The 25,477-nt window shown below is 40.2% G+C and overlaps 1 protein-coding gene and 1 long non-coding RNA gene across 2 annotated transcripts in view; both read right to left on the bottom strand.

Annotated features, from left to right (window-relative positions):
* The window catches only part of LOC121668204, a 41,629-nt gene extending 32,665 nt beyond the window's left edge, over positions 1-8,964 (bottom strand). The window contains exon 1 of the long non-coding RNA XR_006017303.1: positions 2,062-8,964. This is a non-coding gene — a long non-coding RNA (uncharacterized LOC121668204). The remainder of the gene's footprint in view (positions 1-2,061) is intronic.
* Positions 8,965-15,774: 6,810 nt separating this feature from the next.
* On the bottom strand, positions 15,775-24,882 carry TASL (TLR adaptor interacting with endolysosomal SLC15A4). Its single transcript, XM_042035723.1, has 2 exons — positions 24,691-24,882; positions 15,775-17,856 (listed from the first exon to the last, which is right to left on the bottom strand). The coding sequence occupies exon 2, from the start codon at positions 17,853-17,855 to the stop codon at positions 16,980-16,982; it is 876 nt and encodes a 291-aa protein (XP_041891657.1). The 5' UTR covers position 17,856; positions 24,691-24,882; the 3' UTR covers positions 15,775-16,979.
* Between the last annotated feature and the right edge of the window lie 595 nt (positions 24,883-25,477).

The following is a 25,477-nucleotide window of genomic DNA, read 5'->3' as shown; positions in this document are numbered from 1 at the left end:
GCTTTATTGCCATTGTGCAGCATCCTGTTATGCATGTTCTGTATTCACTCAGTTTACATCGGTCACTGATTTCAGGGACAATTTCTGGGATTCCACTTTCAGTAGAGATGAGGGAGCTCAACTGCCTGCATGCCTGCTTTTAAGAGAAAATAAAAATGCTGGAAAATGACAGAAAATAACAGTTATTATGCTTATGCACACTGAAACAGCCAGGCAACTCCAAAAAAAGGGATGTGCTTTTTTACTCTTTATTACAGTGTCATGGAAATAGAATATTTATGTCCTGATGTACAGAGCAAATGAGATGCTTTTACTTGCTTGCTGTCTCATTGAGTCATTAAAGTGAGTTGATGAACATTCATTTTTACATCAGAGAAAAAACAACAAATGAGACTTCCTTTCTTGCTTTGTTCTTACCTTCTGTTTGTAAAGTTCAAGGAATTAATAAAGAGTGGCACTTTCACAGCTCACAAATGAGAATTAACCATCCTTATTGTGAGTTTGGAGATAGATTTAACATCCTTTGGCCCTGTTGTGAACTACACCTGTGGCATTTTTAATGTTTTACCACCTTAAACACAAAAGTAGATAATGAAATCCCGAATCTTCTAAAATCCTTTAAATATATTCTTATTTCTTGTTCCTGGAAAGTACCCAAATCTCTCTGTTTCTTCTGACCTTTTGCTTCCTTGGGCTACCAATCTTCTGATTTGCAGCCACTTCAATCCTCAGGGTAGCATTGCTCCACCACATAAACTAGGGGTTCAGGGTGGTCTGATTTTGGGAATACCTGGAGGCTGAAAGCTTCAGGCATCAGTGACACTGCTTGTCAACCCCTCAGAAAGCCTCCAGAATCTGCCTGCCTAGTAAAACCCCTTTGAGAAGTAATGGCATTTTAACACAAGCGACATGTGAACTGCATGGCAGATGAGATGAACCCTTTCACCAGCCTCTTACAATTCATTTGCTACAGCCCCTGACACATGTGGAATCCTGACAAAAAAATAATGAAATCTTTCCTTGCCACAGGCTGCCTGGCACTAATATTTGAGCTTAAATTAAGAGCTTCTAGAGCTCAGAATTCCTCCCCTCAAAACACAGCCACAGAAAAAGCTCCAGAAAATTATCCAGGGTTGAGCTAGTACCTGGCAAGTAACCAGATGGCATGGGCTCAGGTTTACCATCTTGAAGTGGAGCAGAGATGTTCAAAATGTAACGAGCACCTTTTGGTTTTTGCCTCCATTTCCACACCCTTGCATTCAACCAGTCATTCCTGTTTACCCCTTGCCTGCCACTGCAGCCCGGCCACTGAGCATGTGCTGCTCAAACACTTCTGCTGGTGGTGGTGAAATACCAAATACTGTGACTCACCTGGCCCTTGATGAGGTGAAACCAGTCAGAAATGAAAGTGGGTACGTGGATGAAGACGTTTAAAAGTGGACTAGGGCAGCTGAGGGAGGTGCCATCTTATTACTTTTTATTCTTTTTTTTTTTTACATCTCGAGTTCTTTTCCTCACAGTTTGAATTGAGACACAGGAGATCAAGAATTCTTGTTTGGACTTAGTTGTTTATTATATCTTATCAGTAATACAGCTGCACAGAGTGTGCCTCTTTGTTGGAAGGGTGGAAAATGGCCATGAGTTTTAATTTTCCAAGCTTTTTAAAGTCTAAACTAATCAATTATGAGATGTTTTTACTTACAATCCAGTTACTAACTTTTCATGTTCTGCAGTGCAGAACTTTTGACCCAATGACAGAACATTCAGGTTTGTGAAGAAGGAGAAGGAAGAAGGCATAAATCCACACCCAAAATTCTCCATGTTGTAACCTATTATTACCTATATGCTCTAAATCTAATTTTCTACATTTCTACATATTTCACCCAGTGACATAACCTTTAATTACACAGCAACAGCCTCAGTGTTATCACACAATTTAGGAAGCTTTTCCCAGGGTTTTGGATCGAATACAGTGTGTTTCTGAGGATCACTGCCTCTCAGCACTGAAAGGCTGAAATTCTCAGAATCCAGGGTTCCAACACCATCTGAACCCCCACATACCTTCTGCAGTATTGAAGCAGGGCTGCTGTCCCCGAGTTTGAAACAGCAGCAGATGAATTTTTCTGGACTCTTTCTTCCTCCCCTTTTCTGTTCTATATATCAAAAATCTTTTGAAAATGGCTCATACTTGACTTCTTTGCTCAGAGCAGTTTTTCAGACTCCCAGCAGACTGAGAGAGATAAGGAAATTCTGGATAGAGTCACATTCAAACTCTGCTGCATGATCTCTCTCTACAAAAAAAAGGAAAAAAAAAAAATCTTTTTCAATTAGCTGGCTGTAATTTTTGCATGACCACACCAGAGGCTAAGACATGTTCCCATAGCTCTTGGGATGGTTCATTTCAACTATCCACTGCTCATTTTAAAACACTTTTTAGCTCCAGTCAAACTTGCACTTTAGTTGATAAATAAATCATAACAGCATGCCCACTGCTGTATTTTATGAACTTGTGCATAAGAAAAAGGGATGTTAAATTCATGCAACTTTTGGGGAGGACAAGAGGTTTGTTTTAAAACTGTGATCTGAGATTAAAGCTCTTGAATGAAATTGCTCTGAGTTGGATCTTACAATCAGGTCATGGCTAAGCCAAGAAATATTCCTTCTTTAAAACCCTGTTGTGCAATGTGTTTCAATTACAGGAGCTTTGGACTAACATTACCACTGCACAGCTAACATGTTCCTAAATTTATTATGGCCTAAACATTATAAAAAGAATTTAAAACCAAATTGCTTGAATCATGCACTCATACATTTTTAGCTATGCATCAAGATATAATTTCACTACCCTAAATACAACCACAATATTAAATCAGACTGTTTATGTGAGGAAGATTATTTACATATTTCCTCAGAATTAGTCATTTGGTTCTTAAATTCAATTGTGGCTGTTGCATGTATTAATGCTAAAATCCCTTAAATATATTTTTTTCCATTTCTGAGAAGCAGACAAAAATCTCTGCTTCTTCTTAATACCCTTTGTCCAATGTGTTCACCAGGCCCAGAAGTGAAAAGATCAAGTATAGAAATCCCCCAAAACTGGATAAAACTAAACTGTTTTAAATACTCTGATGAAAAGACTTCTCATTTTGCTTTGCTCAACCTTCAATCTTTCACAGACTAAATGCTCACTAGTTCTTCAGTCATTCATTCATAAAAAGGAAAAGATAAATAACTTTGTCTGATTTGTTTTTGCATGTCTTTTAGTGATTGTTATTTAGATTTAGCTCAGTCAGAACTCAGTCACTTCATCTTGTGTGCAATGGTACCTCTATCATTGCACCAGTGTGCATACTGAATTAATACTTGACTCAAAGCTAGCTTTTTTGATGCAAATTTAGGAATTTTTTTACTCACAGGTGGAGTTGGTGTGTAGTAGGTGAAGATTTACTCTGCAGTGACACCAAATGCAGTGAAAAGGAAGCAGAAGAGGTTAAACAAATGAAATCCTGGAACTGGTCACCAGAGAGAAGAGATCAGTGCTTAGGACAATTTTGTAACCCCCAGACACTGGATAATTTAATCACATTCCATTTATCCCAGCCTTACATGCCTGTGTCACTGAAGGCATTGAGTAGGCTCATTTAGTTTAAGGTGTTGTTGAAGCTGGAGAGCCCCAGGTGGAAACATCTGCTCCTGGAACAGCCCAGACACTGCTAGGGGAATTCCTTTACTTTGCACAGAAAGGTCAGGGGAAAATTTAAACCTAAACTCTGCATCCAACCAATAAATTTTGACTCTAATTTGTTTCTTTCTAAGAAAGATGCTGCACATAAGGCTTGTATGGCCAGGAGAAGTTTCAGATCTTCTAAACTTGCCTAATCCAATCCAGCATCCTTCTGAGTGTTTTGATGTCCTGGTAGCTTATGGAAAGCCTGCAATTAGGACAAGAAATCAATGCTCCCTGACTCCATTGATATGGTCAATCAGCAGGCACAGCTTGAATTTCAGCTGACAACTCACACTGAGCTGTTCAGAGTCCTTTCACAGTGGAATAAAATGCCAATAGGAAATTATTAAGATATCATTTCAGTGGAATAAATGCAAGAAAATAACAGTCTCACTACACCTTCTGAAAGCAGAAACAGGAATTGTCCAGCTAATTATTTAAGGTGATTATGGAATACTTTTTATTGTTCAGATACTGAATACTGTCACAGAAAATGTGTCTGGTCTTCTCTAAAAACCCTTTGCTCAAATAATTCAATATAAAGGTCTAATCTTCAGAGGTTATTTTATTCCTTGCTTGTACACTTGAAGCAGATATAAAATTCAGATCCTCTTTCTCTTTTAACTTACAATATTTGTTTCAAAATTCGCCTGGGTCTGAATCAAAAGCTATGCAAAAAGTATGCACACACTTTATTGTACACACTCCCTTCTGAATAAAAAATCAAATATCTATCATATTTTCAAGCATATCAGCTTCACAATTAGTCCAGATAAATTGTAAATGCTGCTGTAAGTAATGGCAGAGTCTATATTTTCCCTCCTAAGAGCGAAAGATAAATTCAATGTGTAAGACTGAAAAGTTCAAGAAGAGGTTTTTTTTTTACTTAATCTGCATGTGGAAGGGCTCCGATGGCAACTTTTTAAGGTTTTTTCCCCAGCTGTGTTTCCTTGGCATAACTTAAATATCACTCAGTTTTACCTTAATTTGAGAGTTTGAGCCTGTTTTAATTCCTGTGGTTAGACACAAAAAATGCTTAGTGGTTATTGTCTACCCACAATCTTCACCTTATAATGATCTTTTTCTTTAGATTACTGTCTCTTCTCATTTCTTATAGAGCAAAACTGCACTCATGATTAAATTTAATGAAAGAAAGGAAAAAATATGGAGGTCAGATAATTTAAATTATGTCCTTTTCCATACTGCAATACACTTCTGAAGAACTGCTTAGAAGAATGGAAGATTGAAAAGTCCTTTTCATTCCCATACCATCTTGTATTTTACTTATATGAAAAAAAATTATATGTCTGAAATAATTATTTTTAATTAGGGGTTATCTATTCTTTTTTCATAAGGAGTTCTGGAACAGGAGTATACAATTAAGAGATGACAGTTCAGTGATCCAAAGTCTTTTTATTTCCCAAGGTGCTATGGATCAGTCCATGTTCCTACTTCTTTCTACAGATAGCCCAACAGGTTTTCCATTTCTGGAGAGTATCTTTGAACAGTTAATTCCACTTTGAAGAAATAAGAAGCTTTCCAGATGACATTTTACATTCATCAAAATATGTCATGCTAGATATATTAGGCCTTTCTTCTGCTAATTTACAGACAAACTGAAAAAAGATAAAAAAGCTGATTCAAATTAGTTCTAATGATGTGCATCAGGAAGACTTCAAAACTAAGCCTTAGTCAAGACATGGAAAAGGAACAGTACTAAATATGGCTTCAAAATATTGTTCATAATACACATTTTATATAAAAACGCATCCAGCTACAAACTCAGATCAGGTAGAAAAAAGGTAAGAACAGTAATTTCTGCATGCTTTCTGTCTACAGTGCTGCATACTGATTCTTTCCCCTTAAAGCTCGCAGGCAAAAGTCAATAAACTGTCTTATTTTCTTTCTTCGGTATCAATAAGGTATTTGCCAAGGTAGACAGCAAACATGGCTTCTGGTTTTATTAAAATTCAGAATTACACAGCAGAATATCTCTTACCCTTAACAAGGCTTGCCACCCAAGGAACACCAAATTTATGACCCTTCTTTCAGTCAAAGATACTGATCTTCATTCATCAAGTGCTGTGAAATCTCAAAATTCATTCAGGTCATCTCTCAGTCTGCACTATGAAAGAACAGTGTCAAGGAGTCTACAGGTCTCTCTGCCTCAAGAGCAAATTCATGTTTTCCTTTTGCATGTGGATCTGGACACAGTGGCTTTCATTTCATTGCCTCCTTCATTTCATAGCCTACATTGCTACAGCTGTCAGTAATGTAGAAATGAAGATAAATGCAAAATCAATCTATGCTTTGAATTAATCTGTTCCTTCAAAGGCTGCAAAAGAGCACACAGCCACAGTAGGCTGTAAGGATCATGTGCATGCTAGATGGGGTTCCACAAAGTTGAATACCAGGGTCTCTGTGGTTGCATGCCTTTAATCAGGACAAGTTGCTCTGAAGCATTTTCATTTGTGTTTGCTTCTCCACATAATACTCCCCAGTCAGCTGAAATCTAGAGGCCTGATTTTTCAAATGCATTTGTTTTTCTGGATCCCACTACAGCAGACACAAACAATGCTACAGCTGTGCTCATTTGGGACACATCAAGTCACCCACACCAGTGAGAAACTGAGAAGCAGAGAAGTCAGGCATGGTATGTAGTACATGTTAAAGAAACTTAAATAATTCCAAGTGGTTAAAAACAATCTCCAGAGCATTCTGCCTAGGAAAAGCTTTCCTGCAGTGTGACTGTTCTCCTTTAAGTGTGAGTAAGGAATAAGAAATGACTAGCTATTTCTCATCTTCAAGAGGAAGAGGAAGCCAGCAGGAAAGCTGCCAGCTTTCCCTGTCCGAGGGTGAACTGGGAGCCCATTCTCAGGGCTAGGCACACTTACATACTCAAACCATTGCTCGCATCCAAAAGTCCATTTAAACATCACAAAAATATCCCTAACCCAGAATATAGATTTCTCTACATAACACTAGTATACTTCTCAACTGCATTCCTTTCTTTTTATTAATTCACTCCATAAACTAAAATTGGAACAATAATATAAAATTGAAAGTCTCTCTTCTTGTCCTAGATAGCTCAGTATACTCTTGGCACATTATTATGACATCTTTACTTGCTGTAAGTCTCTTCAGTATTTGGAGTTCACTGTTGGAAAAATCTCTAGAGGAAATGCTGAAAGGTAGCAATCTGCATTTTAGCCAAAAAGTGGAATCTGGATATACAGAATGACAAGCCACATCAGAACAATTACATTTCTTCATTTTTATTTCCCTCTGTTCTCTTACCATTTCTGGAGTAACCACTCCATTTATAAAAGTTAGCATGTATCTGGAGTCTCTAGACATTTCCTTAAGCACTTAGTTTTCTTAAGGAATTATGTCTTTAAAATTGGTACTCAAGTAACTGCCTTTCCTTGCAAGTTGACATTGTGCATCCTGGATCAGAGCACTTCCTGGGAGTCTCAGGTTTCTCTCTTATTCAACACTTCCATTCTCTCCCTTTCCTCTCTTTCTTCTCATCTAAATACAAATTTTAAGGTCTTCTGTCCTCATGCCTCCTAATTCCTGCAATCTGAACCCATGAGTCTTCTTCCCCAATTTCATTCTACTTACATATTTTTTCTCTCCAGTCTCTGCCTCCAGCTCCTGCGGTAGGTGTTCACACAAACCCTTTGCCATACATTTCACCACACACTGGGCAGCCCCAGTCAGGTCTCCAGGGCTGTTTTCACCAAACACTGTCTTCTTCTGATCTCTCACTGTTTGTGTTTTACCAATCTTGTCATTTTCTGTGCTTGTTTCCCACTTGTCCCTAGCCAACAGGGCCACAAACTTTTATATGGCCACCCAGTTCAATAACATTTTTTCATCTAAAGATATCTCCTTTCTATTCTCTTTCCTTTTTCCTACGAGCATAATTGTGTATTTTCCCTGTTTCAGCCACGACTCCTAAGTCCTCCTAGACAAATCACTCTGCTTTTGCAAATCCATTGACCACAGCTCTAGATCTTTTCACATCTTTTACCTGACATCACACTTTTTCGTATTTCCACCTTCATTATTTTTCTTGATAAAAGAACTGTTGAGCATGCCAAATTAAAATTACATTTTAACCTCTCGATTCCATGACACTTTACCTCTTCATGCCCTCATTTTTCTTGTACAATTTCCCCCTCCTTTTTAAATTTGATCTTGTCTGTTTGTCTTCACAGCTTCATGTCTCCAGTACCATTTCTTTTGCATTTTCCTGAATTCTTTTCTATTTTTACCTTCACAGTTCAAAGATGTTTTATCCAATTCTGTCTAAACAACAATTTAAAAAACCTCCTTTAATTCTATTTGGTTTCACAATAACTACATCTGCAAATTGTCCCTTTACTTTCAGTTTATTCCACATTCCAGTTACAACTGGTGTCCATCAACAAATACAGCTGGCTCTTGTCCAAGTTCTCAGCTTCTGCATTGTGGGAGCTCATGCCTTCTGATTAATGAATCAATATGATTACGCAGAAGCTTCTTATTGTTTAAAATACACTCCACTCACACATCTCACAACTTTGATATCATACCCTACTTATACATTTCACTTGCTTATCTTATACTGCTTATACATATACATATCACTCTACTTATACTTTTTACAACCTCTACATAACACAGTACTTATGCATTTTACTTACTTATACACTTTACCTACTCATACATAGTACACTACTTATATATAATACCTAGTTTTACATTTTCTTACTTATGCATTCTACCTACTTTTACAGGATACAGTACATATACATTTTGCAACTGCTGTGCATGAGATCTCACATTGCTTGATTGGTTTCTCTATTCTGTCCATGAGCTCCACACACACTTTTCTGATAATATGATTGGTTTTAATCCAGCACAGCACAGTTCTTTTTTATCAATTCCTTGCTGTCTTGGTATTTAGTTTTTCAGCTTCTTCATTCCCAATTCAGCACAGTTTACCTTTCAGTCCTTGATGAATTCCTGAGGGCTCTAACACGTGGGGCTCCTGATCCAGGCAAGCAGCATTGAGATGCTAACAGCAACAAAACCCATCCAGTGATCAGCAGCCAAGTTAGTCCAGGAAAGCCAAACAAGACGACAAAGAGCCAATATAAGCCTGTCCCACCTCTCCCCTCAAGCCTTCAGACTGGAGCTTAAAAACCCTCTTGGGGCTGATGTGCTGCAGCTGAAGGTGGAAAGGCCAGGTGAAGCCACTGAGGGTAATTCCAGCCTGGTCCCACTCTGAGGGCTCTGGTAAAAATAACTAAAAATGGTTTGGCTGGGGCACACTATCAAGGTTTAAATACTTTACAACACTGCATTCTCAAGCACTACAACATCCTTTACTAATTCATTTCTGCCTTAGCTACCCTTCTACAAAGATTGTTTTACTATTTCCTAATTTTGAGCACATAATTTTTCTTTCTTCATTCCTCCACTGCTATCCTACCTTCATATCATCAAACATGAATAAAAGTAGTGTTACATCTCCTCACAGCCTAACCCTATTCCATCTATCAAAAGCTAAATAAATAAATAAATAATAATAACAATAACAAATGATGCATGGAAACACACTACCTCCAAGATAATGAGATTTAAATGTCTAATTGTGAAAACTTCAATCTAGCTTGGCACATCTAACAGATAGCTTCTCTACCAGTTATAGTCACATCACTGAAGTTACTGTTCATATATTTTGGATAAATTTTCTTTCTTTGTATTGAAGGCTTGCAACTGGTGCCTTACTTTAACTGAGTAATACTTTGTTTCATGACTTAGTCCACTGAGGTCATGACTTGCAAAGGAAACTGTTGTTTAATTGGAGCCAAGATGATGTAACTTGTCTATAAAAAAAGTTGGCTTTTAAATATTATTTTAAAATTTTTATTTGAAAGATGGCACATTTTTTTCCTCTTCTTTTGCTTCACTGTTTTTTAAAATATATCAATCACATCTAACAGTCAAGGATCAGGGGTGACTTCGTTAGATTAAAAAATACGATTCATAGATTTTTCTCATATGCTGTTGTTCACATCGTGAGCAGAATAAGGAAACAGGTCACTGGTGAGCTTCATTTCACAGTACATAACAACTGGCATGCAAACAGAATGCAATCTCAAACTGGTTTATCTTCTTACAACTGCCTTTGATCTTCACTTGCATATTTCTATACATCAATGGTTCAATAACCTTTATAGTGTATGCAATGACAGCTGACATCAGATAAATTGATTTTTACACAAGTACCTTAGAAATATGACAAAATAATTAGTAAATAATCATGTTTCTGGCTGAAAGGTAATATATTATTTTACAAAGGGGTGACTCTATAATTTTAATAATTTCAAATTGATTTAATGAATATGATTCTATCAGGCACCATTCTGCTTTGCTCCAGTCTTCAAAAGTACACTTATCAATAGACCTTCTGTTTTCCACAGGAGTGCTCTGGATTCTATGTTCAGTCTGGAATTTTTTTTTTTTTTTGCAATAAGTCATAGGCTAACAGAAATAAGAAACTTTACCATGCTTGTTTTAAGGAGCTTATGTTGTTCTAATAGATTCATTTTAATAGTTTTTCCAATGACTAAACCTCTATCTTCTTATCTAAGTTTAGCTGGTCAAGGCCTGAGTTAAAAGTAGGAAGGGGAAAAAAGCTACCTTAGGGCTGCTCTGTGTATCACCATTGATTCAGTTGTGTAATGTCAACTGTTATGCTAAGGGAGGACACACAAGTTGCCTGGACCAAAGGACTATATCCAAAGGACAAAGTAACAGAAAAAGAAAATAACAAGACCAGAGGAAATGAAATTAATTTAAGTGCTCACAAATCAAAGTTGATAAGAGAAGATGATAAAGCAGATATATACAAAGAGCTGGTAGCTTCATTGGAGTAAAAACTGTAAATTTGATGCTATGGGTTTGAAGAATACAGTTTGAAGTAGAAATTAGTTCTGTGAATTAAAAGTAATTAACTAGTTCTTTTTTCTACTAATAAATTTCTTCCTACTGTTGCACTCATTCCAAGTCTCACATCTGTCTATAATGAACCATAAAGCTTTATATAAAATTAAGCGTCTTAATAACAATTAGAGTTGCATACTTTCATGGCTTTGAATGTATTTTAGTCAAGCACTGGACATTTGAAGTGACGCTTCAGCCAGCTTTTGCTAAATAGGTCAATTAAACCTTGAGATTAAAAGTGTTGGAACTGTAAACCTCTAACCTCTCTTGCTTAAAATTGGTGAGCCTACCTTTGTTAAGCTCTTTTTTTTTTTCTTTTGAAATGATTTCGATGTAGAAATGCATTGGAATGTGTCACCTGTGTTAAAATGGTACTGATCAAATTATTACTGACTGGTTTTTTTATCCTGTTCCACCCCTACCCTCCAAACAGGATCCATTTCCAGGCAAGGGAGTTTGTCTGGAAAGATGAACACTGCACAACTGCATCAGTGAAAATATCAAAGTCAGCTCTGACAACTATGATTTTACTCATATAGTCTAGCTCTAGTTACAGAAAAATTAATCTGTAAAAAAAGCCACTGCATGGCCTGACTCTGTAATTCCCTCTTTCCCATTCTCATTGCTTGTTCTTAAGAGAGCTCTCCTATCCCACTTTGTGTTTAGCAAGCAAAGTTCAGTGAAGGGGGAAAATACCTGGTGGTCAGAGCTGAGTAAGCCAGTGTGGCAGCCTGGAGAAAAGTTGTGGAGTGCCTGGGTGGCCACTGCTCCTGCCACACCAGCAGCTCCTCCAGTCCCCATTGTGACCCCCAGGAGCAGGAACAGAGAATGGAACACATCTGTCTGGCACAGAACACATCTGATGGGCACTGCTGTGGCCAGAGACCCCTTGTGGCTGCAGAGGGAAGGAACAAAACCCCATGTTGAATTCTACAACTCTTCATGCTTGAAAAATGCCATGGGTGGAGCTGGGGAGATTGCTGTCTTTTAGATACAGAGATGCTCCTTCCATCCAGGGAGTGGCTGGAAATGCTGCCATCCCTCAGGCTTGTCTTCACAGGGAAAATTGTGAAACCTCTTTCCTCAGCTCCCCACTATCTCCCAGTAGGTTTCACAAACTCTGGTCTGCAAGGGCTTCCTCCACCTTCACAGGAGTCTTTCACTTCTCCCACAGGAACTCAGGCCATCACCAGACCACTTTAGGTCTCCCCATCATCCTCTCCCTTTGCCAGTGCTTCCCTCCAGTTCAGTATCTGATTCTGCCATTGCACTGGTGGTTCTGGTTGTCAGGGGACCCAGGATCATCTTCTGTGAGGGAGGATTATAGCAGCAAGGGGAGGTTAGAGAGCACAGGAGCGCAGCTTGCAAAACCACCAAACGTGGGGTTGCATGGCAGGAGGATGGAGGGAAACGCTGGGGCAGTCCTGGAGGTTCTGACACGGCAGAAATGCAGGAGCCCTCAGTGACCAGCTCTGTGGAAAGCTAAAGCAGGAGTGTCACATTGTGAAGGACAGCAGCACAGGGCTCAGTAATAACCAGATGTTAAGTCAAAATGAGGCACTTTTAATACTTCTAGAGGGGATTTCCACTTCAATCAAGGTAGTTCATTCAATATTTGCCCTGAAAGAGATGTAAGCAGGTCTGAGAATGAGCCTCGGGAACATTTTTCCCTTCAGCCCTTAGAAAGCCTGCCTAATGTTCCGAAAAGCCATCCTAATCCTGCCAGCAGAAATGCCTAAGAGACAGTAAGCCAGCTCTTCCCAGTACAGCAGAAGCAGAAGTAACACTGCAGTGCACAGAACAATTCTGGTTTGACCTAAACTTCTGTTCCTTTACGTTAGTCATTTTTTGCTACATCTTTCTAAACTGCAAATGCTCTCTGAAGACAGTGATGGTTTTACCCAGCACAACACAGATTGGGGACCGGGTCTCAGTCCATGTTAGCTGACATGTCTCCACCAGCCAGAGGCCAGCCCTGTCAGTTTGGATGCCAATATATTGACTTAAGCTGCTCGTTGTGCTCACACTCTGTGTAATTAATGCAGATGGAGAAATTCATGTCCCTTCTGAGCACTGTCCATAGCTGTTGTATGAGTCTGTCAGAGAGGGGGTGACTGTGAACAGAGAAGTGCCAAGCAGACACACACCAGCTGTTGTAGGCATACAGGTTGCATTTAACAAGGTGTGTGGCAAGTTAGTAACTTCACCGGTCATCAAAGTTACCAAAAGTGCAGCAATCCTTTCGTATCTCAACATTGTTTTAAAATCTGCAGTGAGATGTTACTGCAACATGGTGATTGATCTCCCTTAATTGATAATTATCCCTCCTGAATCTGGGAGAACAAGGGATGCCTCCCAGCCCATACTGTCCATACCAGTAAGACATGTTACAGCAATTCTGATAATCAAGATAACAAAACCTGCAGTCCCTTTTACCCCCTCCTGCCCAAGCCACTTATACTGGCAGCTGGTTAAACCCCAACAGGTCCTGTCTCAGAAAGAAACCTGTGGTGGGAAGAAGCTCAGGGAAGTGATAGTCCTAAATAAATCCCCATTGCTTCAATCTTTGAAAAGATAACAGAAGGAAGATGAGATGAACCTTGGGGTGCTGAGAGGAGCCAGCGTCCCCACGGTGAAATACCAGCAATCCTGGCTGGAGTCAGCACTGTAGAACTTCATTTATTTCTGGTTTAGATGCCTGGCTTTTTGTCTGAACCCAGCAACCAGAACATGAAATGCTTGCTTTCACATTCAGCACAAAGCCCAGTCTGCACTTTATATCCCTTTTTCTTCCCTCCAGTGTTTCTTGGTACAGACATGAAATTAGAGCCAGCAAAGGGGTTAAAATCAAAGGCAGGACCTACAGGTTCCAACAAATTTGACAAACCCCTTTTCCCTCTCTTTTCCTCCCTCTGACAAAGATTTTTCTTGTCACACTGCATGTCCAGGCTTCCTAGAGTCCACAGGTAATGTTCATCTGCCACAGTGATGGGTTCAGACTCTTGGAGGCACAGTCGCACCATCTATAAACAATAAAATTCCTAGCTGCTGTAATCATGTTGTCAGCAATGAGTAATATGTTCTGCAAAAAACGCCTAGGGAAGCTGCTGGAGTATGCTGAAGGTGGCTATAAACTATCCTTCTGAGAACAGTTTCTTGACAGTTGGTCAAAATATCAACCAAAGAGTTACTGAAATATTCATCACAATTTTCTTTGCCTTCTTAAATTATCTTAGTCATATTAAAATAGCCATAATGTTAGGAGGTATTGTGAGGCAGAATTCAAACTCTCCTCTCCAACACACACTCCCCAGCCACCAGGGCTCTTATCAGCATTTTGACAAGCTCGTGCCAAGAAATGATGTGCCCCTGACTAAAAATTAGTTATTTAAGAGAGCTGTGAAAAAATTGGCATCTCTCTCTTTAAACGTTTGACCCTGAGGCAGAAGGGGGATGGGGAAGAGAGGAGAGAGAATATGATAATCGCTTTAGATAACAACCTGAGTCATGGTAATAGCAGCCTAAATGCTATCCAAGTGCTTTCAGCAGGAAACAGGCACACCTAGAGAGGCACCTGTGCAGAGCAAGATTAGTTTTAAATGGAAGAAGGACAGAGATATAAATGCACTTTCATCTGAGTGTAGTGGAATGTAAGAAATAGTTGTTTATGTAGAAACTACCTGAAATCCAAGAGCTGCTTCAGATAATGGGATGTGGCTGGTATGTAATTCATGTGAGAAACAGGCACACTAAAGAGCTCAAAGTGAAATGGGCATTTATATTTAGGCAGAGAAAATAAAATAACCATATGTGTGGAAGAAGTGGCTGATGCTATCTTTCCAGAATAAATCAGCTTCTGCAGTGATTATGACCTTTTTATAAAATAAAGTAAAATTAGTAATGTCAGTCTGACAATACAAAACAAGATCTTTCCTTGAAGGTCAATATGACTGCAGTAAGTGATTTGCTTGGAAGAAAGCTGCCTGAGAACGGAACGGTTTGTAGTTGACTGATAAATATCAAACATGCCCTTCATATGCATGAGCCTGCTTTTGTGTGTTTAAGATTTGTTGTTCTTCTCCACTGCTGCTCTCTGAGCACAGCCCCTGGCTCTGACTGCAGCCCCTTGACAAAGCAGCTGGGGGAGGTTTCCACTCGGGTTCGGGCAGAGCTCTTGGCTCCTGTTGTCCAGCCACCTTCCCTCTCTCCTGCTTCAGTTCTGAGAAAGGGGACGTGGTGGCCAGGTGTTGCCCACGTGTCTGGGGGGGAAATGAACATTGGGATTTCTGAGTAAGAGACGATAAAATGCTGTTTTGCTTGCGCAGGACGAGGTCTGTGGAGTGGGGAAGAGTTGAGTGCAAGAATCGATTGCATCCTCTGATAAAGGAGTCAGATCTTTCAGCAAGGGTATTGATTTACGCATTCAACTCTGCAAGTTGTTTTCCACTACATCTTTTGGAACTAAAACTCAGTGATGTGAATGCCAATAGGCATGAACAAAAGCCTCGTATATTGAAAAGCCTGAATCTGTATCTGTAGAATAAAAACTGTTACACTTCCTTGCTTTTTCTCTCCTCTGCAAGTCATTTTCCAGGTTGTTGTTAATGGATTTTGCATGCAGAATGTATGTGTGTGCCTATGCATTACCATGATTGCTATTTTCCTCTAAAAATAGCTTTTTTTGTATATGTAAATAGCATTTGATCACAGTCTAGAAATATTGCATGCCAGAAATTGTCTGTCTTGAAATCCTGAATAATAGTATTTGGGTAGGCTGTTATGGCAACAGAGACACACCCTCTGGATTCGAGCATCACAGGTTCTCATGGCAACTTTTTTTGTATACCTGCACATGCAGGAAAATATGCTGAGCTATCCTAGTAATCTCTGGAAAAACAGCAGCAGTAGAATAAGCTGATATGTTTATCACCTTACATTTGTTTTTGAAATATACATAAAAACCTGCCTTAAATTAAAAAAAAAAAAAATAGAAAAAAAGAAAAAGCACACAAAAGCCAAAACAAAACTGTGGAAACAATAACATAAAATCATTTTATGAACATTTACTATAAATTAGTATTTATATTATACTGACAGAGCTTCAACCAATGGTGGATTGGCATTGTCAATACATTTTACATTATGAACACAGAGTAGGTACCAACCCTTGCCATGAGGCAGCTCTGCTTATTTGTTTTTTCTTCTTTTTTAAGACTTGGTGAAATTTTACCAAATAGGACCTTCTATCAGAAATACATCAGGTTCAAATGATCTTGACCTATGACACAACAATCCTAGCAAAAGAAGTGTTCAGCCATGCTGTTGAGCCCTCCATTTCAGCTTTTCCTCTGCATTCCAGGGCACTGATCACATTAATCCAATGGACTTTGGAGTAACCGTTTTTCTTTAAAGTGCAATTCTTTTAACAAAGCTGAATTCTCCTTCCTCTTCTCTATTTATTACCACCACTGTCCCCACATGTCCCTTCCACAGCGTTAGGTGTGTAAGTACCTGGTAAAAGTGGTGTCTGTCTGTGATCACAGGTCCCCAGTGCTCATTGTGAGGGTTCAAGTCAGTGCAAACCACAGAGGTTTACACACACACTCCTGAGGATGATGTCTGTTTGGAAACAGAGCTCGTCCTTCACAAAAAGTGGTGGAAACTCTTGAACAGGAAGACACCAATTAAATAATTAGGGTTAGCATAGAAAGAACAGCAAAGTGTCTATCCCTCAATATCTTTAAGAACAAATTATAAAACCTTCTGGGAAGGATGTCCTAAGTAAAGCCCTTAAGGGCAGGGAGGTGAACTAGATGGCATCCTAAATTCTGTATTTCTGTGGCTGTGCCATCACTGTGCTTGCTTGTCCTTGCATGAGTGCCAGCCTGCACAAGCACAGACCCAGGGTAGGATGGCAGATGCCAGAGAGAGGAAATTTGAAATGATGCATTAAGTATGAAAGAAGAAAACAAACACCTGAGCATGTGGAAGAGCTTCACCTGCTCCTAGTCATTTTTCTATGAAACTTTTTTAATGTCTGAGGTTCACTAAAAACACTTAAAAAAAAAAAAAACAAACAACTTACTGGTCCACAGTAGGAGCTGCACAGGACAGGAGTACCTGTAGTTTTCCTTATTTAATATGTACTGAAAGGTTTTATTTAAGTGGTGGATGGTAAACACATTTTTATTAAGAAGTATCTTAAACTAAAAACTGACTTTGAAAAATATACAAACTTTCTAACATTCAAACACTAAGCATTAATGTGACTATATTGGGAAATATGCAGAGTAGGTGTGCTCATTTCTGAGGAAATCTTCCCACTGGCAATTTGTAAGAAGCGGCTAATGACAATGTCTTTGGCTTTGACAGCCTCCATGTTCCTTTCCCGTGATATCTGCATGCTGATTTGATCCACGTTAGTCATGATTAGCTCCGAGGCCAGGATCTGGGTGGGGGATGCCCTGTTTGCTGTGCTGTCCATGATGTACTGCTTGTACAGTTCCACCAGCTTCTGCTCAAGGTAGTCGTTCAGGGCGGAGTCGGAGAGGGGCTGCAGGTGGGGCCCTAAGCTCGTCAGCCGCCAGCACGAGGAGTAGCCTTGGACTGGCCTGCGGACAGTGTCACTTGTGGGGGGAGCCTTCACAGACTCCATGGCGGGAGGAATCTCTGAGGACTCCAAGAAGGGGCCTATGCCGCTGTCACAAGCAAAATCTGTTGTGACTGAGCTAATTGGCACCACATAGTCCCCAGCTATATGCAAATCGTTGTAATTCTTACAAATGCTCTTGCAGGAAGGTGGAACCAGGTAGGTGACCTTTTTCATCAGCTCGTCGCAGACATGTGTAGCTGGAGGTGGCTGCCCTGTGGGTGTTGGGTGCTGGACAGGCTGTGGGAGATTATCCTTCTGCCTTCTGCTGTGCTTGCTACCTCTAGAGCAGACTGAGGAAATGCACTTGCCAGCAGATCTGCATCTCTGAAGGAGGCTTTTTCCTTGTGCTTCGCACGTGGAAGAATAATTAATGGACCTCATTTCATACACCCCTTCATCAGGCAAACTCTTGTAGGGTGCAGGGTTCAGGTCTTCACAAAAGTAGGTGATTCTATGAAGATAACCTTCTGACAGCATCCTTCTCCAAAGGAAAGGAATCACCAGCAGACAGAAAAATGATAAGAAGAAGTTAATTACAAAAAGTTCATTTTAAACTCACTGAGCTGTGATTACACTCACCAGTCTGTTACTGGCTGCAAAGAGAAGTCTCCGATTTGGACATGAACAAGAGTGTCTCTGCCTTGCTAGAGGACTTGAGTCAGTGAGTGAAGTGATCAGCCAGTCTCCCTGTTGTGCTATTAACTCAATCTCATCAATCATATTCTGTATAAAATAAGATGTGGCAAGTCCAATGCATCCAATGGCAAGTGAGTTGTGGCGAGAAGACAAGAAGTCTTTTGTTGTGGAACAGCTGCTGTAATAGCTTACACTTAAATATATCTAATTTTGCTCTGGAATTCAATAAGAAGCCAGGGGCTTCCCCCTTTTCTCATACGCTTTTAAGAAGCCAGGGGTTTCCCCCTTTTTCTCATATGATTTGAAGCAACTTTTGTTGTGTGTGGCTTGTCAGCTGCCTCTGAACTATGATGATTTAAGATTCATGTTGAGAGTATCACCCCTTCTGTTCCAGACTAGTCAACAGCTGTAGGTGTGGTTCCTTTTCATTAAAAAATCTTAGACCGTTAAATTTGCACTTTGCACTTCTGCATTGCAATCAGGATGGAATTAATTGTCTCCAACTTTTAGACATGAAAATGTCAGTGGAAAAAGCAAAACATTTTGGAGGCATGATTCATCTGGCCTGGTTTAGACACCTAAAACAAAATGAAATGAATTGTGCCCTAGATTTGCTTACCACTCTCCAGCTGCTATAAAAGGATCTTAAACTAGATCCTAGATGTAGATATCTGCAGGGTACTTTTGAAGAGACAGATTTCAGTGCAATGCATAGGAAAGTGCACACTTCAGAAGTACTCCAGATCACTCTTTCACTGTGGGATTAGTCGTACCACAGCTCTGGAATCAGTTTTCATTGCATTTCTGCAAAGACACAATCAAGTTCCAGCAGTCACTAACTCTCTCCACTCTCTGAGCAGGCAGCTCAGACCCAAAAGCTGCACAGACATGTTAGTAATTAAAGACAGGACTTGCTAGCAAGGACATACATGCATCTGCACATCAGTAAATTTCTGCCCAAGTTTTAGCAGCTCCACTATCACTGAAATTGTTTTAAGACCACCTCTCTTTTTTTTTTTTTTTTGTAACAGATGTCAAGGATACAATCAATGGGAAAGATGTTCTAAATAAATTGTTTGGTCCAGCAAAGAAAAAGCAGATTTAAAGTGAAAATAAATTAAAATTAAAATTATTTATGTAATACAAATTGTCTTTTCCAAGAGTGAAGGGACTCTCATTTCTTAGTAAAGCTTTTCATGTGCCACAGTCGCTAGTGAAAAATGCTACAACAATAATTGTTGGCTAAATCCTGTCTAAGCATGGAGATAGACTTTCCACAGACGTTAGGAAGGGGACAGTGTGAGAAAACACTTTCCTTGAGGAAAGGGAATCACTTCCACACCGTGAAGAAGAAGGTTGAAGGGCAAATAACCTTCCTTCAGGCAGAAATATTAATGGGAATTAGATGTGTCCAAACACATCTTGGTGTTTGGCCTTGCTGACCCTGGATTCTCTTTGTTGCTGGCAGTTGTGTGAGATTTCTCACAGGCAGTAACATTTAATTAAAAGTCACCTATTTACACAGAAGGGAAAAAAATAATGTTTGGGGCTTGGCAGTCCTTGCAGTATGCTGCTGTTGTCTCACTTTAGGTTTTAGCTTTGATTAAGATGCCCCCACAGAAATCTTAGCCAAATGCTAGAGCTGCTCAGGTTGTCAACTCTCTCTTCTGCTTCTGTTCCCCTCTTTTGCAAAGGCTGTTCCCTTCCCCCAGCAATCTATGGTCCAGATGTCTTTATTGCAAAGTCACCACTGACTGTGACTAGCTTGAATCTGGAACTGTTATACATTTATTCACACGTTATTTTTAACGTGGATTCAGAGAAATGAGTGGAAATGTAACTTATGAACTGTCCACTGCTCAACCAACGTAGGCAAAGGCAGTTGTCTTTGGGCAGCACATGACACTTTGGTCTTTCCTGCTCCCCAGATGTGAGTTGTTTCTGCCATAAGGTGCTACATGAGGGAAATGAAACCGCTGGTTTCATTTCTTTGCAGTGCATTCTGTTATGCTTATTTTAAGAGTGTTGGGGCACGCTGTCTGAGACAGAAGTGGAAAAAAAAGAACTGGCAAATTCAAAAATATTAGGGTCTCATTGTGCTCAGAGTTGTGTGTTCTGCTGAATGACTTACAAGCTTACCCTCTGAAGCTGGAAAAGGCTGCCACACTAATCTGGCTTTTCCCAGCTCTACAAGGAAATCTGACTGAAGTTTTGATAGGCAGTGTTGAGAGCATGAATGCAAAAGGGAGGCACATGTATCTGTAGTGTCTCTTGTCCTAGTACTTAATATAATATATACCTCTGTCAAGTTATTATCCCGTCATTCCAAGTCATGCAACTGTGTCACCTTTAATTTTTGCATTTTAAATCTGATAAGGATTGCAGTTCTCATTAATTCTGCTTTCTCGTGCCTCTTCTCTTAATCCCCTCTCTGTGCCACAGACACACATACACCACGATTCCAAGGGCACAGGGATTATATCTAATATCTTTTAATATTTGGGTTTCTTGCTCCTCAAATCCAGATTTCACTTTCACCTGCCTGAAAATAATTGCATAACTTTTTGTTGCACAAGGAAAACCAGTCCTTTTTACAATTCTGATCTGGCACATTTTGCATGTGAGGTGAACAAAGACATTTTCCTTGTTTAGCTACTGCCCTGGCAATGGGCACTGACTACATTGTCTAAGCCTAGTGGAGATAGAGGGAGAAAACTGTCTGGTTTACACTGTCTTTTCTATCTGACATAGTCTTTATTACTGTCAGATGATCTTAAAACTCATATGTCTTGCCTGAGGTTTTTGTTCAGTTCTTCAGCAGAAGAAAAGCCTGAAGGCAGGATGAATGTTTAAAGTCACATGGAGAATCCAGGGGTATTACCAGTGTGTGGCAGCAAATTTGCTAGGTTGTAATGCTCATACACAGTGCCAGTGTTTGCATAAAGACCTCAGATTACAGTCTGAGAGCAGGAAAACAGAATGGGAGTTCTTGGTCCAGGATAAGCAAAACACTTATGGAAAGCCTGAGAAGTGAATACAAAGAGATAGAAATTGTGTCCTGTTCAAAAACCTGAGCAAGATGAAAAGTTGCTAGAAAGAATGGAAACTACATGGTGCTAGCTGCGATCGCAGTTCCGTGGGGAAAGGGACATTCTTCTGCATTTCAAAAGGAGGGGATGGAAACTCACAGAAGAGACAATCTGTGTTGGATGTGTCTGACTTTCAGTTCCCTGAGCAGGGCTCTGACTGGCATTAAAGTTGTGCTGCTGGGGATTGGAGCTTGAGTCTTACCACAGGGTATACCTTGAGTTCTATCTGATTTACTAGATGGGATCCCAGATGACAGTCTCCCTGTCTCGAGGGCACTCAAATCCTATGGATCCATCCATAATATTTTTTCCCTATTTTAAGAGACGTTTTTTCCAGGCTGTGGAGATACAGACAGATCCCCCCTGTGAGGTGTGGGATCTGCCTGAGATTGCCAGACACACATGCAGGAGTCCTGGCAAGCAGGATAGTCTGTACAGCAAGCTTATAAGTATTGCAGGACCCATATCTCACCTTCCCCTGGGGCTGGTGTGGAACAGCTCCCAGGAAGCCTCAGGACAGTCAGAGGGGGGGAAACCAGGATAGTGAAGTATATGAGTATAATGAGCTGTGCACATGGGTAAGTAGAGGCTCTCTTTCATGCCTGAAACCTACAGATCTTTGGTATCTGAACCTCATTTGGCTTGGGTACAGATAATGCTGATGACACCAAACTGTGGTGAGATGGACATATGTTACAGGGAGACCTGCACAGGCTGGAAAGTGGGCCAGCAATAACAGCATCAGGTTTAACAAAGGCAAGTGGCAACTCTGCACTGGGATGACACAACCAAAGAGCCCAGCACAGGACCTGTGTGCCTGGGGAGTCCTGCTGAGATGGACCTGGGGGCCCTGGTGCACAGCAAGGTGACCCTGAGCCAGCAGTGCAGTGCTGCAGTAATGAGGAAAATCAGATCCTGGGCTGCACCCACAGGGGCACGGCTGGCTGAGATAGAGACGGGATCTTCCCACTCAGCATTTGTCAAGCTTCCCCTGGAGCATCTAGTTCTGGTCCCCAAAATATAAAAAAAGGTGTGGACAGACTGGAGAGGGTCCAATGGAGGGCCAAGAAGATGATCAAAGGGCTGGAATATCTGCCTTGTGAGGAAAGTTTGAAGGAGTTAGGACTCTTCTGCCCAGAGAAAAGAAGACTGGGGGAAGGGGACAGCTCATCACAGTATTCCAGTATTTGCAGCTGCAAAGAAGACAGAGGCTCTCTCTTCAAAAGCAGCCACATGGAGAAGACAAGTGGCAATGAGCACAAGTTGCATTGGAATAGAATCACTTCGGTTGGAAAAGGCCTCTAAGATCATCAAGTCCAACCCTTAACCCAGCACCACCATGTTCACTGCTAAACCATGTCCCCAAGTGCCACATCCACATGATTTTCAATGCTCCCAGGGATAAGAGGGAAGAGGTTTCATATCAATATGAGAAGGCAATTTTTTACAGTGAGAACAAATAATGACTGGAACAACTTCCCCAGAGACATGGTAGAGTCCCCTTCACTATTTTCAAGGTGGGATTGGACAAGGTTCTACATAATCTCATGTATGCTTCCTTTCCCATGAAAGGTTGGATCAGATGATATTTTGAGGTCTCTTCCAACTTATGCTGCTCTCTGACTATGATTCTACAAGAGCAGTGGCTGCTGTTTGATGTAAGAGTGGCTCACTTTGCCCACAGCAGAGGAGAAGATGAATAGCCAGGGGGTGGTTTTGTGCAAGCATCCGAATGTTGCCCACTACGTGTCACTTCCTCTCCCTGCTGCTGCTGCTGCGGCTCTGGAAGATCTGGTGCCTGCAGAGTTGCACCATGAGGCTCTTTCAGCAATCACTGTGAGCCAAACCATTCTTGTTCCCTCCTCACAGCTCTCTTCACTCTGATCTTTTGGTCTTTCCACAGGAGAAAACATAAGCCCTGCTCATCTTCTTTATTCACATGTCAACAGTTGAAGATATGCAGAAAACCTAGGAGTTCCTCACCCATGGGGGAATGTGGGCTGGTTTGAGGGGAACAAGTAGGTTTGAGATGATAATAATCCTGTATATCAAGAGTATGAGGGAATCTCCTGAAAGTACAGGCTAAAGGAAGCTAGAGAGGAGAGACATCTTCCCCAAGAAGTCTACTATACTGTTGAATGCTCTTGTTATACAAGTGCTTACTCAGTTTTGATCATGCTAAATGGATGACAATGAGCTTCAGGAGCATTCAGCTTCTTTCATTTAGAAACACATTCTCAGTGTATTTTTGAATGCTGTTGTATCTCTAAGTTGAGTTTGTGGGGACATGCTTCCATAAAAATACAATGAAAACTGTATATTTGTAAATATAGCTTTGTGAACTCTGGAAGTTTCCCATCCAAGTTAGTTAGAAACTTCATAGAGACCAAGCCTGGTTCATTTTCCATACCTTTCTTCATCATCTACACCTAGACAAAGTTGGTTTAGGACCCCATCAATCTTGTTCAATAGCATTTTGCATCGCATATCCACAGCTGTAAACAACAGCTTGAAATCTGAGGCAGGAATGAATCAGGCTCCATATTCACAAGGAAGACTTGGCTACACAATATTTCTACCCTGTGCTTTTATTATTTTCTTCCTGGGGTGGAAATAATTTCATGTCTCTGGATGTCTGTGTTTATTTTAATGAGTTGTTAGCTGTTACGACTGAACTACACGTACTACAGTATTTTATATCTAAGCATTTGAAGTAAAGGGGCAATAAATCCACAGGAACTCTTACTGAAGAGAATACAGTTTCTAGAAATGAAAAGACTAAAGGGTAAATCAAGAAAGACAGAAAAGGCTGAAGGTGTCTCCCAGAAGGAGTGATGGAAATGGTCCACAAAAAGGCATTGAAATGTTAGTCACATTTGCTGTAGAGCATGAAAAAGAGGGGAGAGGAGGAATGTTGTGCATGTACACCCATGTTGAGCTGAGAATTTCCAGCAAACCAGGAAATTCACTGAAAACTGGGAAAATGTAGTTATAAGGTTTCTTTGTTCATAATTTTTAACTTCATCGTGCTTTCAGAGAAGTCTCATCTTTCTTTCTATGATTTTTCTTTTTAATATATGATGCCCATATTCATCTATTTTGGTGCCTATTTTTATTTATAATCTACAAATAGAGTACTCCAGTTGGAGGACTTTACTTAGTACAGTAACATGCACAGAAATTTCAATAACAATATCTTAATTATGATAAATGCAACACTAGAGCTAGTAAGACTCACTTTAAAAATAGTCTGAAAAGCCTGTTTAGTCTGATTTTATGAAAGTCTTTAGAAATATCAGAGGAGAAATTTTATTTGTTTTCATTTTGAAGTCTCATTGCAACCACAGTTGGTCATTTTTGTGAAGATGGCATCTTGGAAATGTTCTCATCACTTCTTAAGGCAGCAGAAACTGCCTGTGGACAGCGGCTGAGACTCTGCAAACACATGTGCATTTAAAACAGAAAAAGTGCATCTTCATTTTACCAGCTATCAGCTGTGGTCCCACAAAACAGAACCAAGACACTTTGATAAGCAAAAGCAACATTTTCATACATTTCTATAATGTGCAGTATATTTTAGTTCTTACCTCCAAAGATACAGCAGCTGACCAGGTACAGAAAAATTGATGTCTTCTTACTAGTTTGAAGCTTCCTGTGAGTCTGTCCTACCCCAAAATGCAATGCTCTGTTTTTATTTCCTTTTTAATTGCACTTCTAAGATAACATCTGTTTTACTTCTAATCCTCTAGAGCAAAGAAGTATAGAAAGAAAGTCCCTTAGGAGATGGGGGGGTTTTATAACTGACTGAACTGCAACACACTGAACTTGCTTCCTCTTTTATGTCCAAATGAAACTTCATTGTGAAACTGTGTACTGCTAAAATAACTGATTGCACCACACTCAGTCCAGGCAGATGGGCTGTTGTAAGAAAAACTCTGTTGGGTCAAATACTCAAAACAATCTTAGAGAAACAGTTCATCTGCTGGCAGCTTACAGTGCACCCCATTGCAGCCACTATCCATCCCTCTCCTTTTAGCTGACACAGTGAGACATTTTGACATGTCAAGACTGCCATGCCAAATAAGTTAGAAGAGTGAGGTGCCAAAGCAGAAATGCATTGCACAGCAGGCCTACTTTGTTGTCTGCGGACCTTTGCACATATAATTTTCCACCAAACAGCACAGCACAGCTCCTTTATCAGGCTTTGCTTTGACAAACTTGGAAACACTTGCCAGGACAAAAGTTAGACCTGAAAGTTAGGCCTTGTCTGTTTTAGCACTCAGTACCATACCCAGGCAGTTTGTCTTAGCAGGGGCAGTGGATGAAAATACCTGGGGCAAGCAGGAATTCATCCTCCGAGTGTGAGGTGTGCGA

Source organism: Corvus kubaryi, unplaced genomic scaffold (assembly GCF_017639235.1).
Source record: "Corvus kubaryi isolate FWS band 111438036 unplaced genomic scaffold, C.kubaryi_AGA036_p1.0 133, whole genome shotgun sequence".
Taxonomy (NCBI): Eukaryota; Metazoa; Chordata; class Aves; order Passeriformes; family Corvidae; genus Corvus; species Corvus kubaryi.
The sequence above is the reverse complement of the archived record's forward strand: the minus strand, read 5'-3'. Positions and strand labels throughout refer to the sequence as shown.

Excerpts from the sequence above, each read along its gene's own strand:
- TASL (XM_042035723.1), bottom strand. The coding sequence starts at position 17,855 with ATGCTGTCAGAAGGTTATCTTCATAGAATCACCTACTTTTGTGAAGAC.